General features: G+C 48.8%; 1 protein-coding gene across 6 annotated transcripts in view; it reads left to right on the forward strand.

Moving 5' to 3' along the window:
* The window catches only part of TNS3 (tensin 3), a 262,359-nt gene extending 247,305 nt beyond the window's left edge, over positions 1-15,054 (forward strand). For all 6 annotated transcript variants that reach the window (XM_069461530.1, XM_069461526.1, XM_069461529.1 and 3 more), the window contains 7 exons: positions 529-624; positions 1,431-1,508; positions 2,299-2,376; positions 10,691-10,859; positions 13,155-13,223; positions 13,319-13,345; positions 14,873-15,054. In XM_069461530.1, the coding sequence (XP_069317631.1) occupies positions 529-624; positions 1,431-1,508; positions 2,299-2,376; positions 10,691-10,859; positions 13,155-13,223; positions 13,319-13,345; positions 14,873-15,017 (662 nt within the window). In that variant the 3' untranslated portion in view covers positions 15,018-15,054. The remainder of the gene's footprint in view (positions 1-528; positions 625-1,430; positions 1,509-2,298; positions 2,377-10,690; positions 10,860-13,154; positions 13,224-13,318; positions 13,346-14,872) is intronic.
* Positions 15,055-17,016: the final 1,962 nt, after the last annotated feature.

Here is a 17,016-nt window from a genome sequence, read left to right on the forward strand (position 1 = left end):
GCTTACTGGCAGTGTGGCAGAATGCTGTTCCCATGCAGCGGTGCTTGCTCTCTGCAGGGGTTTATGTACCCAGGCTCCTGGCCAAACCTACCCAGGAGACTGACCTCTTTCCAGATCTTTTTAGCAGTTCATTACAAGCTATCATTTCTCACTTCTCTTTGGGAGAAGTCAGAGCTGAAGTCTGTGGTCCTCTCCCTTAGCTACAAGCTCATTCCCTTCGCTAGGGATTCTTGCAGAATGTTTGGGGGTCTCTCCCAAGGACCCCTCCATCCCTGGCATCGTCTCTGCTAGGGTTCCCACTGTCCGTGTGGCTTGTGCCCACCCAGCCATGCTGCAGCCCGGCTACCACTCCTAGAACGGTTCTTGGCAGCCTCCAAGTGCGGTGTGGCTGGACTCCTGCTCGAGGGTAGTTCCTGGCTTCAACAGCTGTTCTCTCTCTCTCTCTCTCATCCTTCCATGCTCTCATCTTTTTTTAAAAAAAAAAAAACAAAAAACAAAAAAAACTTCTTCTTTAATTTCTTACCACAGGTGGAGATTTGGCCAATGAACTCGTTCGGCACTTTTTGATCGAGTGTACCCCGAAGGGAGTGAGGTTGAAAGGGTGCTCGAATGAACCCTATTTCGGTGAGTTGCTTGAGAGGCTGCCATCAGTGAGCTGAATGCAGGAGGTCTGGGGCTCCCTCTGCTCGCCGACCGGAGATTTGGGACCATCACTCTCATGGTGGTTCACTCGTATTTCAGTCCCCAGTTCTGAGATCCCTCTCATCTGAATTATTATCTTTAAGATAAACTGCATATGAAATTGTTCTTAAGAGTTTTGTCAGGATCAAACAAATGAAGAGCACTGTGCCAGGGCTAGAAATCGTAGACGTCAACAAGACCTCATCCTGGTTGGCAGGGAGAGAGGTCCTGACAGGATAGGAGCCCCCATGTGACCCCATCCCACGGGCACAGGGAGGGGCCCAGAGCCCCCAACAGAGCCCCCTTCCCTTCCTCTGAATGCAGAGCCTTCCCTACCTCCCAGGCTTGTTGCAAAGGTGACTTGAGCCAGCCACATAAACCACAGTGTGAACTTAAGGCATCCTCATTATCATAGCCCTTTTAGAAGCATTATGCAAGGTGATAAATGTGGTAAAAGTTATGTTGATCCCAGCCCTCCTAACTTTGAATCAAGCAAACAGTATGGCTTATTCTTTATAATTTGGTAATGATGTGTCTATGCTAAGGATCATCTGCAGTTTCCTTTATTTACCTCTGAATAGTTTTGTTGAACTTCGAAGTTTTACGCCAAGCCCCACAACACTCTAGGATGTTCGCTGCTCACACTGTAATGCTCAGACTCTGCAGCAGTTTCATTTCAGCTGATAAAGTGGCTGAGCACGAAACACAAAGGGCAGTTGTTGACTCTGTGCTGTTTGTCCTTTCCGCAGGGAGCCTGACGGCTCTGGTGTGTCAACATTCCATCACGCCCTTGGCCTTGCCCTGCAAACTGCTCATTCCGGAGAGAGGTACGGGGTCCTCAGTGCTGGTCTGGCTCTGTGTAGGATCACCTGCAATTGCCAAGGCACACTGGCTTTGGGGATTCATAAAGATTCATTGAGAAAAATCAGACTGGTAGTTAGTACTTTGTGAGTAAACCCAAGAAAGGGCTGGAGATCACGCGAGTCAAGGACAGAAGCAGAGATCGGCTACACCTGGCAGCCTCCAGATATCTTTGATTTTGATGAAAGGTTTCCAGAGAGCAAAGCTTCTGTAGCTTAAAAATATAAAACACTCAGACTAAGTGACCTTCTGGATCATTTACATCTAATGTTTATGATTCTAAAAATGGGCAAAATATTGATGCTGTTAACTTAGGTGATGGGCAAACTATCGTTCTTTTTACCTTTATGTTTGTTTGAAAATATCTGTAATAAAACATTTAAAAAAATAACACCCACAGCACATCGGGGTGTTTTGATGTATGTCCCAGCTTTCCTAAGCAGTCTCAATCTCACATCAAGATGATCTAATTTAAAATAGAGGTAAATCTGATTTACCTCTTAAAATTTAATTATTCATACAGAGTAATTCAGAGATCAGAAAATACTTTGTTGAACCGTGTCATCTCTATTTTTGTTCAGAATGTGATCATAATTTCTAGGGGATGGATTGCGTTACCCCAAGAAAAACTCTCAACTCTGCAAAACCAGTACATGTCACTGTCTAGGAATTCTGTCATCGGACCGTCTGACTTTTTCCTGAGGATTCTTTGTTGAGAGCAGGACTCATTTCCGTGTGTTCTTGCCCTTCCTACAGATCCAATGGAGGAAATAGCAGAAAATTCTCCCCAGACTGCAGCCAATTCCGCGGCTGAGCTTTTGAAGCAGGGGGCAGGTGAGTAAAGGCAGCTTCATTTTCACGTCTCCTGGTTACTGGGGAGAAAAAGGAGTCAGTGACACAACTTCCTTTTGCACGGTCATTATGCAGGTTTCCTTTCTTTGTGAGCTTCCGAGGAAGTTTCCTTTTATAGAAGCTTACACAGAGCTGGGTGGGGCACTACTGCTGGGAGGTGGACCAGGGCTCCTCAGGCTGGAAATATTGGTCCGACTTGAACAAGACCAAATTCAGTGGAATAAATGTCAAGTCCTGGATTTAGTTTGGGGAAAGTGTAGTAAGACAGGATGTGGGTGACCTGCCTGGCCAGCTGTAAATGTAAAAATATTCCGGAGATGTGACTCAACAAGTCACTTGACATGAGTCAATGCTTTTGACCCACATGGAAACAGACACCACCCAAGAACCAGCTCTCCAGAAACCGAGTCACTTTTTAAAAATTTTTTTACTAATAGATTTTATTTTTTAGAGCAGTTACATATTCACAGCAAAATCGAGAGGAAGATCCAGAGATATATCATACCTTACTCTCAGCATCTCCCAGCAAAGTGGTTAATTTATTACAATTGATGAACCTGCATTGACACATCATTATCACCCTAGAGTCCATGGTTTGTTTCCATTAGGGTTCACTCTTGGTGTTGTACATTCTGTGGGTTTGGACAATGCATTGTTATGGCAAGTGTTACAGTGAGTGGTCCCGAGGACAAACCGAGTGGCGCACGGAGAGTCAGAGAATCAACGTTTATTCGACAGCGGGCTCAGAGGGGTCTCGCCACCAAATTCTGAGCACTGTCTACCTAATTTTTCCCATTTTTATTAAGTTGGGGTGATCCAAGGGAAGAGGGGTCTCAGGTGACAATGCCCACCAGGTAATAAGTTTAGTGTCTGCACTAGGCAATAGGATTAGTGTTATGCTGATGTGCCAAATGTTAGGTTAGTGATATGTTAATGTACCAGGTGTTAGGTTAGTGATATGCTAATGTGGGTCCTCCGTGAGGGGTGGGGGTCTCAGGCGGCCACTGTGCCAAGTAATAGATGGGAGTTTTCCTTATCAGCATGATGACATGTATCCACCATTACAGTATCATGGTGGATAGTTACACTGCCCTAAAAATCCTCTGTCTCCCATCTGTTCATTCCTCCCTCTCCTCAAACCCAGGCAACCAGTGACCTTTTTACTGTCTCCATATTTGTGCCTTTTCCATATAGTTCAAACCATACAGTATATAGCCTTTTTAGGTCGACTTCCTTCACTTAGTAACATGCATTTAAGTTTCCTCCATGTGTTTTCATGGCTTAATCACTTTTTTTTTTTTTTAGCACTGAATAATATTTCATTGTCTGGATGTACCACAGTTTATTAATCCATTCACCTGCTAAAGGACATCTTAAGTGCTTTCATGTTTTGGCAATTATGAATAAAGCTGCTATAAACATCTATGTGCAGGTTTTTGTGTAGATATGTTTTCAGCTCCTTTGGGTAGATACCAAGGAGTGCAGTTGCTGGATTGTATGATAAGAGTATATTTCAGTTTTATAAGAAACTGACAAACTGTCTTCCACAGCAGCTGTACCATTTTGCATTCCCACCAGGAATGATGTTACTCCACTTCACTGGAATTTGGTGTCTCACTGTTGCTTTAATTTGCCTTGCTCTGATGACTTGTGATGCGGAGCATCTTTTCATATGTTTATACACCATCTGTACCGGGTCATCTTTGGTGAGATGTCTAGTAAAGTCTTTGGCCAACTTTTTAATTTTGTCTTTGTTTTATTATTGAGTTTTAAGAGTTTTTTGTATATTTTTGAAAATAGTTCTTTATCTGATATGTCTTAAAAATATTTTCTTTCTTCTGTGGCTTGTCTTTTCATTCTCTTATACAACAGAAATTTTTAATTTTAATGAAACCTAGCCTATCAATTCTTTCCTTCATGGATTATGCCTTTGGTGTCATATCTCAAAAGTTGTCACCAAACCCAAGTCCATCTTGATTTTCTCCTATGTTACAGATTCATTTTTTTGTGTGCCGATGTCCAGTATTCCTGCATTATTTGTTGAAAAGACTATCTTTTCACCATTGTGTTGCCTTTGCTCCTTTGTCAAACATCAGTTAACTGTATTTATGTGGGTCTATTTCTGGGTTCTGCATTCTGTTCTATTGTCTATTCTTCCACCAGTACCATGCTGTCTTGGTTACTGTAGCTTTGTAGTAATCCTTGAAATTGTGTAGTGTCAGTCCTCCAACGTTGTTTTTCTCCTTCAGTATTGTGCTTGCTATTCTGGGACTTGGCCTTTCTATGTAAACTTTAGAATCAGTTTGTCAGTAATCACAACAAAATTTGCTGGGATTTTGATTGGGATTGCATTGAATCCACAGATAAGTTAAGAACTGACATCTTGACAAAGTTGAGTCTTCTTGTTCATGAACGTAGACTATCTCTCCATGTATTTAGTTCCTTGATATAATATCTTTCATCACAGTTTTGTAGGATTCCTCATATAGATCTTGTATATAGTTTGTTAGATTTATATGTAAGTAATCTTGGGCGTGCTAATGTAAATGGTATTGTGTTTTTAATTTCAAAATCTACTATTCATTGCTGGTATGTAGGAAAGCAATTGACTTTTGTATTATATATTAACCTTGTATCCAGCAACCTTTCTGTAATCACTTATTAGTCCCAGGCCAGGTGACTTTTGCAGCATTAGATGCCGTTCTGGTGGCCCCAGTTTAAGAGGGTTGTGGACAAGCCACACCCCACAGGGCTCTTGTGGTTCCGTGACTGTGAGAGAGGAGCACAGCTAGAGAGGACAGTGGGGCCCACTGACTTCAAAACCAAGTTCCCCCCACTGGAAGTCTTTCATGCAATGCAGATATTTACTGTCAGAAATGTTGGGAAAGGAATTTCTAAGTATAAGATTGGACTAGAAATACCTCCATGTGTACCTCATATCTGTAGAGTATTTTATAGCTATTACTCCACAAAGAAGGTATATGAAATACATAGGCATTTGCTTATTCCCTGTGCACTTTGTATTATTCTTCTACATAGTTTTGCTCTCTAAAGTTATAGATCACTGTGCCTATTAATCTGTTAAAGTAAAATCACTCTGTTTTTTAATGGAATGTTCATAGCATTGAACTCATTTTAGACTCTCCTTAAAGGATAAGTTATCTGAGGCCAAAACACAGATGATAAGAACAGGCCCAAAATAGCAAGTGTGCTAAAATCCAAAGCTCCAAATGAAAAGTGTAGCTGTGGTCATGGGTTTAAGGCCAGGCTCTGCCATTCAGAGTTTTGATCTCTGGCAAATCACTTAGCCGTAGAGACCTGAGGTCTGTATCCGGTCAGTGGGGATACCCACACAGTGGTTGCAAAGACCAAATGGCTAGGACGTTGGAAAACGCTGTGGGAGCTGTTTTCCTGGCCTAAGAGGAATGTCCTTGCCTGGGAAACCAGCCTTGAAATTCTAAGATCCGGATTCTACCTTTTAGTATGGCCTGGTCCCGGGCCAAAACCATGGCGGCTAAGTGAGACAGTGGGCCCCCATGCCAGGGACGAGCTCACAGCCCCCGAGTTTGTTTTAGGTGGCCTTTGGAGCCCACCCTGGCTTGTAGCCTCCGTCTATTAAAGCAACAGTGTGGCTGCTTGTCCCTGGTCCCAGTGTGGTATCCAGGAGGATGTGGGGATTTGCTGCCGGCCTCTGTGGTGAGCAGCTCACCCGCACTCTGGACCTAGGAGATGGGGCTACAAAATCAGGTCCTCTCTGATTGGTTTGTTTCAGTTGTACCTTTTAAATACTGACATTTTGAAAACATCTAATTATTGGCTTTTAAACTGCAACTCACGTATCAGCAACATTCGAGAAAAACCTTGAAAATGATCACGGGGACACTCTCAGAGCTCTTGCTCCTGTGCAGCTCGTTAGCCCGCCCCTCACAGGGCCTCTGCAGGTGGCGTCCCGTCATCCTGCCTCACACACGGAGCACCCAAGGTGGTGGCTCGAGCTCCTAAGTGGCAGAGCCAGGCCCAGCGTCCAGCGCCCGTGTCTGGGCGCGTCTGCGTGGCTCAGGCACACCCTGCCCTCTCAGCCCCACGCGGCCAACGCCAGGGCTCACACACCGATGCGTTCCGCTCTTCTGGCCTAACACCTCGTCGTCACGGACAGCGTTCGTGTTTCCTTAAGCTTCCCAGTTATCCAACGCTCACCCAATAAGTGCTGAATTACTAAATGGATGGGTGAGTTGGTTGGTCATGATAATGTACCATGATAGCCCTTGTTTTTAGATGCTGAAACTTTCACTTCTGTCCTGGCTTATCATTTTTAAGTACACTTTTCCATCTTTTTGAATAACATGAAATGTGTCAATAACCCTAAATGTTTTTATTTATGTGTGGGTCTTCTCAGAGATGAGACTTTATTCAGAACCTTGAGGCTTTATCTAATCATCTGAGTTGGCATTTCTATATGAGTCATAAATTATGAGAGTCTTGAGCTTCTTTCCTTTAAAAATCTCTTATTTCTAAAACACATTAAGAGCTGTGAATTTCCACACATCATCACACTGACAAGACAAGGAAGTGGAATAGCAGATTTGACACCAGAGGAGTGAGGCCATCACGGTGACCACCCTCAGCTAGTGCCTCCTCCACCTGGAAGCCTGGCAGTGGTTGTTTGGAACAAGTGCAAAACAGCCGTTGTAGCAACATAGTGGAACGATTCCAATCCCTGATCGCCTCAATTAAATTGAGTGGTTTTTTTCCTCCTAAACTGAATTTCATTTGTTGTCCTAATTCACTTAGACTTCTGGACATGCAATGGTTCTTTAAGACGATTGTGTACAATGTCCTCATTGTAAAGACGGAGGAAGCCACGACTCAGAAATACTAGCAGAGTCAGACAGCTCACAACAATGGGAATAAACTTTCAGTTCTATTCAGTTTAATCCCTTTTCATTTGATACTAAGGCTATTAAGCCTTTGTTCCAATCTCTAAAACAATTTCTATTTATGTTTTAAGCCTCCGTTCTTAATTGTTTTTTGTTGAAGCAGAGGAATGTAGTATAATCCCAAAAAGAAAGGCTTTTTTTAAAAAAAACGAGACTTCTGATAGATTTCCCAGAAATGTTGTGGTTGTGCTTTTTAACTTAGCATATTGTAGGTATAATTTCTTTATAAACTCACATGTGTTTTTTAAGTTTAAAGAAAGGAAATGGGGGGGTGGGGAGGGAAAGTGAATTGCTCGTAGACCTGTTAGCCTTGCACACCCGAGTGTCGGGAGGAAGAGTGGACAGCAGGCACGATGTCTCCTGCCCAGAGACCATGCGTGGTGGCAGCCAGATTCCTTCACGTGCTCCCTCCAGCCTTGTACGTGGAATGATGCTGCATGTACAGTTCTTTTATATTTCTTTTCTCTCTTAGCATAATTAGTTTACCCATGGTTTTTACAAACATAATGCTAGTCTCATTTTTAACGCCTATATAATGGTTCATCTTGTAATTCAACTCTTTATGTTCATTCATTGTGTTTCTAATGTTTCAATACTACAAACAATGCTTAGAGGATAGTCTTTCTGCATTATTTTTTTTTTTCTGATTCTAGATTGTTGCCTTAGGACCAATTTCCACACATGACATTACTGGGCTAGAACATGTAGACCTAAGACCCTTCTGTGTTGTAAAGTCCCTTTCCCAGAGTTGCCTAGGAATTTGCAGAGCTTCATACCATGAGTGTGAAGAGCACCCTCCTTGGTAATGCCTCGCTGGTCACCAGAGCTCTGAATCTTCACGCCTTGCCAAACGCACTTCCCAAGTGCAGTTGGATGGTCTGGGACGAGGCCCAGTTGGACAACCACAGTGTTGACCCCGCAGGCACAGGCCCATCTGTTTTCTGCAGGACAGAGTGGGGCTTTGGGGCACTTGGTGTTGGAAGACTGAGTTGTCTTCCATAGAACTGCCACCAAATGCAGGTGGCAGCTTTTCCTTCTGTGTTTGGAGCAATAACAGCATAGCTCCTGCATTTGAGAGAGATATTCCCCAAACTCCAGACTGCTACCAGATGCCAGTCAGCAGGACCACTGCGTATCAGAGATCCACCGTGGTGCCTGCAGGAGAGCACAGGTCTGCGCCATGGTTCCATGTGAACCCATCCAGGTTGTGCCAAGTTTGTGGAATTTTCATGGTAGTTAGATCAAAAGTCCCCTTTTCCCCTCTTTATGATGGCATGATCGGCATGACAGTAATACTAATGAAATCAAAGGCAGAATATTCACTCTCCTAAAATCTGTTTAAAGTTTTCCAGGCTTCCAGCCAGGCACAATGGCTCACGCCTGTAATCCTAGCACTCTGGGAGGCCGAGGAGGGAGGATCGCTCAAGGTCAGGGGTTCGAGACCAGCCTGAGCAAGAGCGAGACCCCGTCTCTACTAAAAATGGAAAGAAATTATCTGAATAACTAAAAATATACATATAAAAAATTAGCCTGGCATGGTGGCACATGCCTGTAGTCCCAGCTACTCGGGAGGCTGAGGCAGGAAGATTGCTTGAGCCCAGGAGTTTGAGGTTACTGTGAGCTAGGCTGACGCCACAGCACTCTAGCCAGGGCAACAGAGCGAGACTCTATCTCAACAACAACAAAAAAATTTTCCAGGCTTCCTTTTAGCTCCTCTTCATAGGCACACATGCTTTTTATTTTCTAGTTATAATCATAACAGAGATAGTTTTTATCCTGCCTTCCCAGTTGACTGCTAACAACATTTTTCCATGTTGCTATGTGATTGTCATGATCACAGCTTGCTGGTTGCCTGGTATTCCATCGAGGGGACTAATTTAACCCTTGCCTTATTTTTGGGCATAATCTGTTTCCAGGTTTTCCCACTATAATGAAACTGTGACACACATATCTTCCCCTGTAGGTTAGTTATCCCATGTGGTCATGGAATTTTTCCTTTCTGAACCTTCTCAGAGGTAGTAACTTTAGGCTACTTCTAGGTGTTTCTGATCGGTCTGATAAACATTATCAAGCTTTCATCCACAATGGCTGAGAGGCTCGCATCCTCAAAGCATCTCAAAATTTAAACATCATCTATGAATTATGGCCTTTTCTGTGGCAAGAAGGGATGGCCGAGCTGCTCCTAAGTGGCCTTGCACTCTGATACCTAGGGACATCCTAGCCCACGTGTGGGGCTGTGTGCCAGCACACCCCCCAGCTCACCTACGAGGACATCCACCAGCGCACCTGCCAACACGTCTGCCAGTAGGCAAGGCCTCTGCTCATTCTGCAAAGCCGGAGTCACAGGCAAAGAGCAGGTAGAGCTGCTCCCAGGAGCGTTCTCACCTGAGAGAAAACACCGCCAAGGGAAACAGGACAGTAGACAGCAGACCGTTCATTCGAGTGTTTGGCTGTGTTGGTGTGGAAGCACTCTTTTCTGTTTTGTGAAACTCTAGAGGCCTTTAAACATGGAATCAACACCCACACGCTCACACAGAGAGACTTGCGTAGGGCAGAGACAGGAGCAAGCAAGAGCCGTCCTGTTCCTCGGGAGGAAGCCTCCTTGGTCTCCGGCCGGGCGGGCCTGGTTGCATGCAGGGAGTGAGCTTCCAGCTGGGTGCGAATCCTCATGCACGAACACCCCGACTTTGCCCACACCCCAGAGTCCCACGTGCACTTCAGCTCGAGCTGCAGGGACGCAGGCTAAAAGGGAGAGCAGGATTTTTACAAAGCCTGGTCGTTTTTCTTCCCTCAAGACGGGGTGGCCTGGGAGAAGACGTAAGCCTTTCCTCCACAGACGGGGCGCTGGGATACAGGTGAGGCCGGGCCGTTCCCGGCTCTTTCCAGCCCACGCTCCGAGCGCGCTGCCGGCCACTCCCCCAGCATCCTTCCGGGATGCTCGCCGCTTTCACAGCCCCGTGCAAGGCAGCTACTTGGGATGCCAGAACACATGCTTTTCCCACAGAAGTTTCTCGGGGGCCTCTTGGCCTCCTTACCTATAAAGATAGTCGGGCTTCTGTGCTAACGTGACTGTCATTTAGACCCACACTGAGACCAGCCAAGGTGCCTCAGGCCTCACCAGGACGCCAGGGTTAAACTGCAGCAGGGCAGATACAGCACTTCTTCTGGCTGGTGGGAAGGCAAAGCCACGCTGGGTGGGGTCTGCTTTGCTAACTTGTTCATTCTCACCTTGACATGGGAGCAGGCTCATCCTTGGGGCACTTACTCTCCACATGTTCAGAATTAGGGTCAAAGGCATTTGCCTTTAAATGCACCTGGCACAGTTGTGGCTAACACACATCCCCCTTGGTATCTTGCAGCCTGCAACGTGTGGTACCTGAACTCCGTGGAGATGGAGTCCCTCACTGGCCACCAGGCGGTGCAGAAGGCCCTGAGCATCACCCTGGTCCAGGAGCCACCCCCGGTGTCCACGGTCGTGCACTTCAAGGTGTCAGCCCAGGGGATCACCCTGACGGACAATCAGAGGAAGTGAGTGCCCAGACGGGGATCCTGCAGCAGGGACAGCACTCCTGGTGACAGCAGGGCGTGTGCCCCTCTTGCCCTTCTCTAGTGTGGGTGTCATCTGGGTAAAGCCTCAGCCGCGAGGTCGTGAGGCATCCGGCGTCTGTGTAGGCTCTAGGCTTCTTTCTGCCCGTTCAGTAGGTCCTAGGAACCACATAGAAACTATTAGCATCTGTCCTGAAGGCTTTTTTCTTAGAAATCAGTAAAATTTAAACAAAAAGACATTTGGTGCTTTGAACACACACACACACACACACACGCACACACAATTTGCAAATGCGAAAACCTTTTAAGTTGTTTCTTTAAAAACACTCTGAGACTGATGAGAATTCACTGATCTTTGTTTTATTTAGCATAATTGGGAGCCCTCTCATTTCAGGTGAGAGTATGACCTTAATACAGATTATTTCCTTTGGCCGCTTTTGAATGGCTTTCATCAGAGTTGTTCATGACTCGGTTACGCTGGAGCAGATGTTCCCACCGCAGGTGCTAACTGGACCCCCAGCGTGAGCACAGAATGGCAGCTTGTCCCTCCCACCCCTCGGCCTCCGGAATCAAAGGCATTCCCAGTGCAGTTAGGAGGCACTTGTTAGGGAAGCAGCCTGGGTGGTTAAGGAGGGAAGTCAGTATCAGCCATGGGAACAGTGCAATGGCAGGAGCCTTCGAGGGCAGACGGGCCAGGAGGGCAGCGCCCAGCCCGGCCTGAGCTTCCGCCCACTAGGACGACAGCGCGCCCACCTGCGGGGGCCCCACCCGCTGTGGTACCTGCTCCAGAGCGTGTCCCCTGATGGGGATGTTTTCTTCATCTGCTCCAGCTGCCTGGAAGGCTGAAGGCAGAGTCTGCTCCTGTGTTGCTTTAGGATGAAGCAAGTTTGGGCAGCTTTTGCTCGTAAACCTACACCTGCTAAGAAGAGGAACGTGGGGCAGGACGTGGGCTTTGCTGGTCACATCTGAGTTTGTGCCCCACCCCCAACACTGAGCAGTGGGGTGACCCCGGCCAAGCTCCTTAACCCCACGATGCTCTGTGTCCTCACCTGTCAAACCTGCACCAAAATACCTACCTCAAGATTTAGTGACTCGAATGAGAAGAGCACCCAGTAAGCGCCCTGTGTGGCTCAGCCGCACGGTGGACTCAGGGTCAGGGTCAGGGATGTGGCTCAGCCACAGTGGCTAAGGGTCAGGGTCATGTTTCTTAAAGACTGTCACAATGTTGACTCTTCTCTTCCACGCTGCCCTTGGAGGATCCGTTATTTTTCACAGGATCTTTTTTATGTGCCCTTGTTGAGTGTGTGTTTCTTCTGTAACTCCTTAGTTTCCCTATTTCTTATAGACCCTGGAGATGGGTCATGTCCACATCAGTCTAGATCTTTCATATTGCAAGAGACAGAGTTTGAGTTCAGACTGGCTGATTTTGGACAAATGGGGTATATTCTCACTAACAACCAGCCTTAAAGGGCAGCTGCTTCGGGGTGGGAGGGAGCTGGTGGCTGCAGGGTCACCTCGAACTGATGTACGTCCAGGCTCTGCTCTGCCCTTGCCCATCTGCTGGCTTCTCTCTGCTTCTCCAAGCGGGCTTTCTCCCTGTGCCAGCACAAAGCCACCAGCATCTGGAGGCAGGACTTTACAGGGTAGCGCAGTGTGTTATGATGGGTGTCCCTAGGGTACCACATGAACTGGGTGGGCAGCACTCCCAGGGGAGGAAAGAGGGGCTGGGCAGGTGAGCCCAGACAGAGGACTCCCTGGGGGTGGTATCAGTGACCGTGGGCAGCCCTTCCCCAGGAATGTAACGTGCACAGCCCTTTAGAGTTAGCTCAGTGCTCTGAGATCTGCTACTGTATCTGATCCGGGAGCCTGTCCTGCGAAACGGGTGGGCTGTTGTCATGATCGCCTTTTCACAGGTTAGAAAACCAAGGTTCAGAGGTGGTTTCCCCACGATGTTGCAGCCAACAGGGTCTGGCAGGGCCTGTCTCATGCCCCCCAGCTCCTCCGGTCGGTTAGGGCTCCTTGACCCAGCTCCCGACTTCCACGCGGCTGCAGTTTCAGTCCACGTGGCTGAGCGGTCCTGTTCCGAGGACCGATCTGCACAACTCTGTTGCCTGTGGACTTCTAATGGGCACATGCTTTGTTCTCCTCTCCAAGTTAGGAGTAAAAGTATAAAATAGTTTCCTGCTCCCTGAATCTTAACATGGGGGGAGCCTGCCCCGTGCGTCACCCCAAAACCCCAATAACAGGAACCATCCTCTCTCCCCTGCGTTCCAACAGGCTTTTCTTCCGGAGGCATTACCCCGTGAACAGTGTGATTTTCTGTGCCTTGGACCCACAAGACAGGAAGTAAGAAATTTGCATTTTTATTAAGTAAGGCATATGTTTCGTTTTACCCTTTAATTTTAAAAATTAACATAATTCTCTTCTCTTTAATTTGCAAGGTGGATCAAAGATGGCCCTTCTTCAAAGTAAGTTGCCAGGATTTCCTTACATTCTTTGTTTACAATCATGGTCCAAAGTTGAAATTTTTTCCAGATTTCTATAAAGGATGCCTTATAAGAAAATGACTACGACCTGTCAGTTACTTTTTAAAAAAAAGAGAAAAAAGTAAAAGTGTTCTCACTACATAACGTGGCCAGGGCCTGGACGGTGTTGGCCTTCCCGCTGGCTGTGGCCAGGTGTGCGGCGTTTGCACGAGGCACTGTGGTGTAGACGCAGCGAGGAGGGCGGCTCAGCCCCCGCAGCCATCTGGGAGGGGCTGCAGCGCGGGGTCCGCACAGGCAGAGGAAGAGCTCCCTGTGAGCAGGATGAAGCTGGTGTCCCGAGTCGACCAAATGTGAGGGCGGATGGTTTTCATCACCCCCTTGCTCCGCAGCAGGCCAGGCACCCGCTAGAGGTCCCTCTTCACAAGTGGACCTGTCCCTGGTTCTCCAAGAACCTGTCCGTGGCCATTCCTGGCCCAGTGCTGCCGTTGGCAGGCGGAGGGATTCATCCTACCCTCCCGCTCACAGGCATAACTGGCCGAGTTCCCACAGCTTAGTTTCCTCTGCGTTGTCTAGATTCAGTGACAGAGAGGGTCATCACAGGGTCCTTCCCCAGGGTCCCTGCTTCACACTGGCATGAGTGTCAGGAGCTGGTGCGTGCCCGAAGGGCCTCCCCTCAGCCCCTGTGGGGATAGGCTCTGGGCGCATTCCTGCTCTCTGGCTGGCAGGGAGGACACCGGGTTTCCATCTGCTCGAAATGTGCAACTCCATCGGGATTACTTAGGTGTCATTGGCCGATCCTTTTCATGGTGTGGAAACTGCTAAATTTCAACAACAACAACAAAATCCTTCATTTTTCTAAGAAAAGAGAAGGAAGACCCTTGCCGGGGATTTGGATAGGGATAGTGGTCGTTATCGTGTGAAGTTTAGGATTCATGAAAGCCTGTTAACAGAATGGCTTTAATTCTTCTAAGAGAAGTAATTAGATGTGCTGTTCTTTTTGAACAACTTCCTGAACTTTTCCTAGTCTGCAACCCAGGATTACAAGGCCCGAGAAGAGTCCCTGGTGTATTTTGGGTCCCAGTGGGTGGGAGTGTCCAAGTCCAGGCAGGGATTGGGTGCGTCCGGCATCCCCTCTGGTGTCCCTCCACCCCAGCCCCCCTAGGTGGCTCTGGTCTAGTACATCAGAGCGGGACCCCGAGAGTCTGCACGGGACCCTGAGAGTCTGCACGGACAGGTCCTGAGGGATTCTGGCCCCAGCGTGGGGAGCATCTGTGGAAGTAGCTGAGTCTCCAGAGCTGGGGCTGAGGGCACTCCCCTTCCCCCAGGCTCAGGGCTTACCTGCAGGCCTTGGAAGGCTGGACAGGCGGCCAGCAGGGTGTTCGGTACAAGGTAGATCTTTGACATGTAGGATTTAAAGTTCCTCCTGGCAGTCTGCTGGTGGCCAGAGGAAGCAGACATTGAGTGCTTGGCGGGACACTGACCACTCTAACCTGGATTTTGCCTTTGCAGAGTCTTTGGATTTGTGGCCCGGAAGCAGGGCAGCGCCACAGACAATGTGTGCCACCTGTTTGCGGAGCACGACCCCGAGCAGCCCGCCAGCGCCATCGTCAACTTCGTGTCAAAGGTCATGATCGGCTCCCCAAAGAGGATCTGAGAGCCCCCCTCGCTGCCTGGACCTGCCAACACCTCTAGAGGCTCTGGAGACAGAAGTGGGGTGAGAGCGGGGCCCCACTTCATACAAACTGATAATCCTAACATTCCAGGCCTGGGAGGCAGAGAGGACCTCCGAACTCTACAGAAACGAGAACAAACAGCCTCACCATGGATTGGCCTTTCCTCATCCAACACATGTCTGCAGCCAACTGCTTTTTGGGTAGGAGAAGCTGGGCAGGGTGCTCTCACCCAGAGTCTGCGTGGGAAGGGGACAGGCAAGGGAGCAGCACGGAGCATGCGGAGGTCTCCACGTTCCTGGCACACCAGCATTCGGGGCAGGAGGCATGCGCAGCCCTCGAGGCAGAGGTGCTGAGTGACCGTTTGCTTCACCTTCTGCCAGCGCGCTCCCGCCCAGCTGACACCCAAGGCCGGTGGTCTCTCTCACCTCGGTCTCCCTGAGACAGAGACGCTAATGAAACCGAGAAGGGGGCGCATGTTTGAGGAAGGTTTGTGCAGGTCCGGCCCTTCTGGAACACAGCAGGGTCCGAGGAAGGGGACTTTGCGATGGGCTGCGGGGATGAGGGTGTGGAAGCCTTGTGGCGTTGTGGGAGGAGTGTGCCGCGGCAGAGAGCCAGCCTCGCACGTGGTGCCCATCCGTGCCTCCTGCTCACGAGTGGCCAGCTGGGCCGGGAGGGCTCATGAGGACCCCGAGAGGAGAAACAAGAAGAGGGAATCACGCCATTTCTATATAATTTATATTTTACTTATGCTGAGTTATTTATAACAATTTGCCGTTGCTATACTGTACCAGTGTCAAATGCTGCAGCCTGCCAAGCTGTGATTTCAGGAGGCTCGTCCCCGTGTAGGACGCACCGCAGGCACATGGCTGCAGAGACAGAAGGAGTGTGGCAGGCTGCGGCAGGGCTGTTGAGTCCCCTGCTGCGGTGCCGCCCATGGGGGCTGTGCCTCGAGCAGCTGATCCCTGCGCTTTGCACTACGTGTCGTCCCTGATTGTGGGTGGCTTCCTTGCTGGGCTTAAGCTCACAGCCCCTGCCTCGCTCGGCTCATTCTGGGCCATCTGCAGACCCGACAGGGCATGACCTAAAGTGCTGCTGGCCTGTACAAGCTCTCGTCATGCTTCTCCCTGCCACCCCTGGGCTTCCCGTGGGGACCTGTGTGACGTGATGTGTGTGAGCAGAAAGCAGGATGAGGAAAGAGAGGGCGAGTCCCAGTGCTGACGCGCTGTGGCGGAGTGCCACTGCTCTGCATTATCTCGGCCCCGGAGCGTGTCATTTCATGCGCATGTGAGCACTCCGATGGCGTGGTTTCCCGCCTGGATCTGTCCATGGTAGAGGTTCAGGACAATCTGGTGACGCTGGATCCTCCCCAGAGTGAGATACACGGCTGGGCCACCTCGAATGAAGCCTGGGCCTCCACCCCTCACAGCCCGGGGCGCTCTGCGGGCACCTGGCTGTCCCGACTCTGAGCCACTGGAGGTTCCCGCTCTCCTCTGCTGTCAGGTGTCAGATCTCAGCTCTTAGGCCACCGGGGTATCACAGGCTCCAGTCCCCAGGCTGGACTTTGGAAATGTGCTTTGTGAACTCTGTTTTAAAGTGAGGGAGAGAAGGAGACTTAGCAACGAGCAGAGCTGGGACCAGCCGAATCACAGTGGCGTTTGTGTATGTGTGCATGGGTGCCTGTGTGTGCATGTGTGTGCATGTGTGTGTGTGTGTGTATGTGTCAAGGCAAGTGGACCACTCCACTGTTTAGCTCCTATTGATGCACCAAACGTTAAGTGCCTCATTTCTGTGCCAAATGTTTGCCTTGGTCTTTGCCGACCTCCTTCCCTGACACGCAGTGGCGTGGCTGTTCGAATGTGCTGGTGTTCCTCTCCTGATGTCTTCGGCAGAGGCTTTTAGTGTTGCCGTTTTTCATCCACTGCGGGAATCCAGCTGAGCGGAGCAGAGGCTTGTGCTTCCCCAAGACGAGCCTCATCCCGA

This window comes from Eulemur rufifrons, chromosome 29 (assembly GCF_041146395.1).
Source record: "Eulemur rufifrons isolate Redbay chromosome 29, OSU_ERuf_1, whole genome shotgun sequence".
NCBI classification, from domain to species: domain Eukaryota; kingdom Metazoa; phylum Chordata; class Mammalia; order Primates; family Lemuridae; genus Eulemur; species Eulemur rufifrons.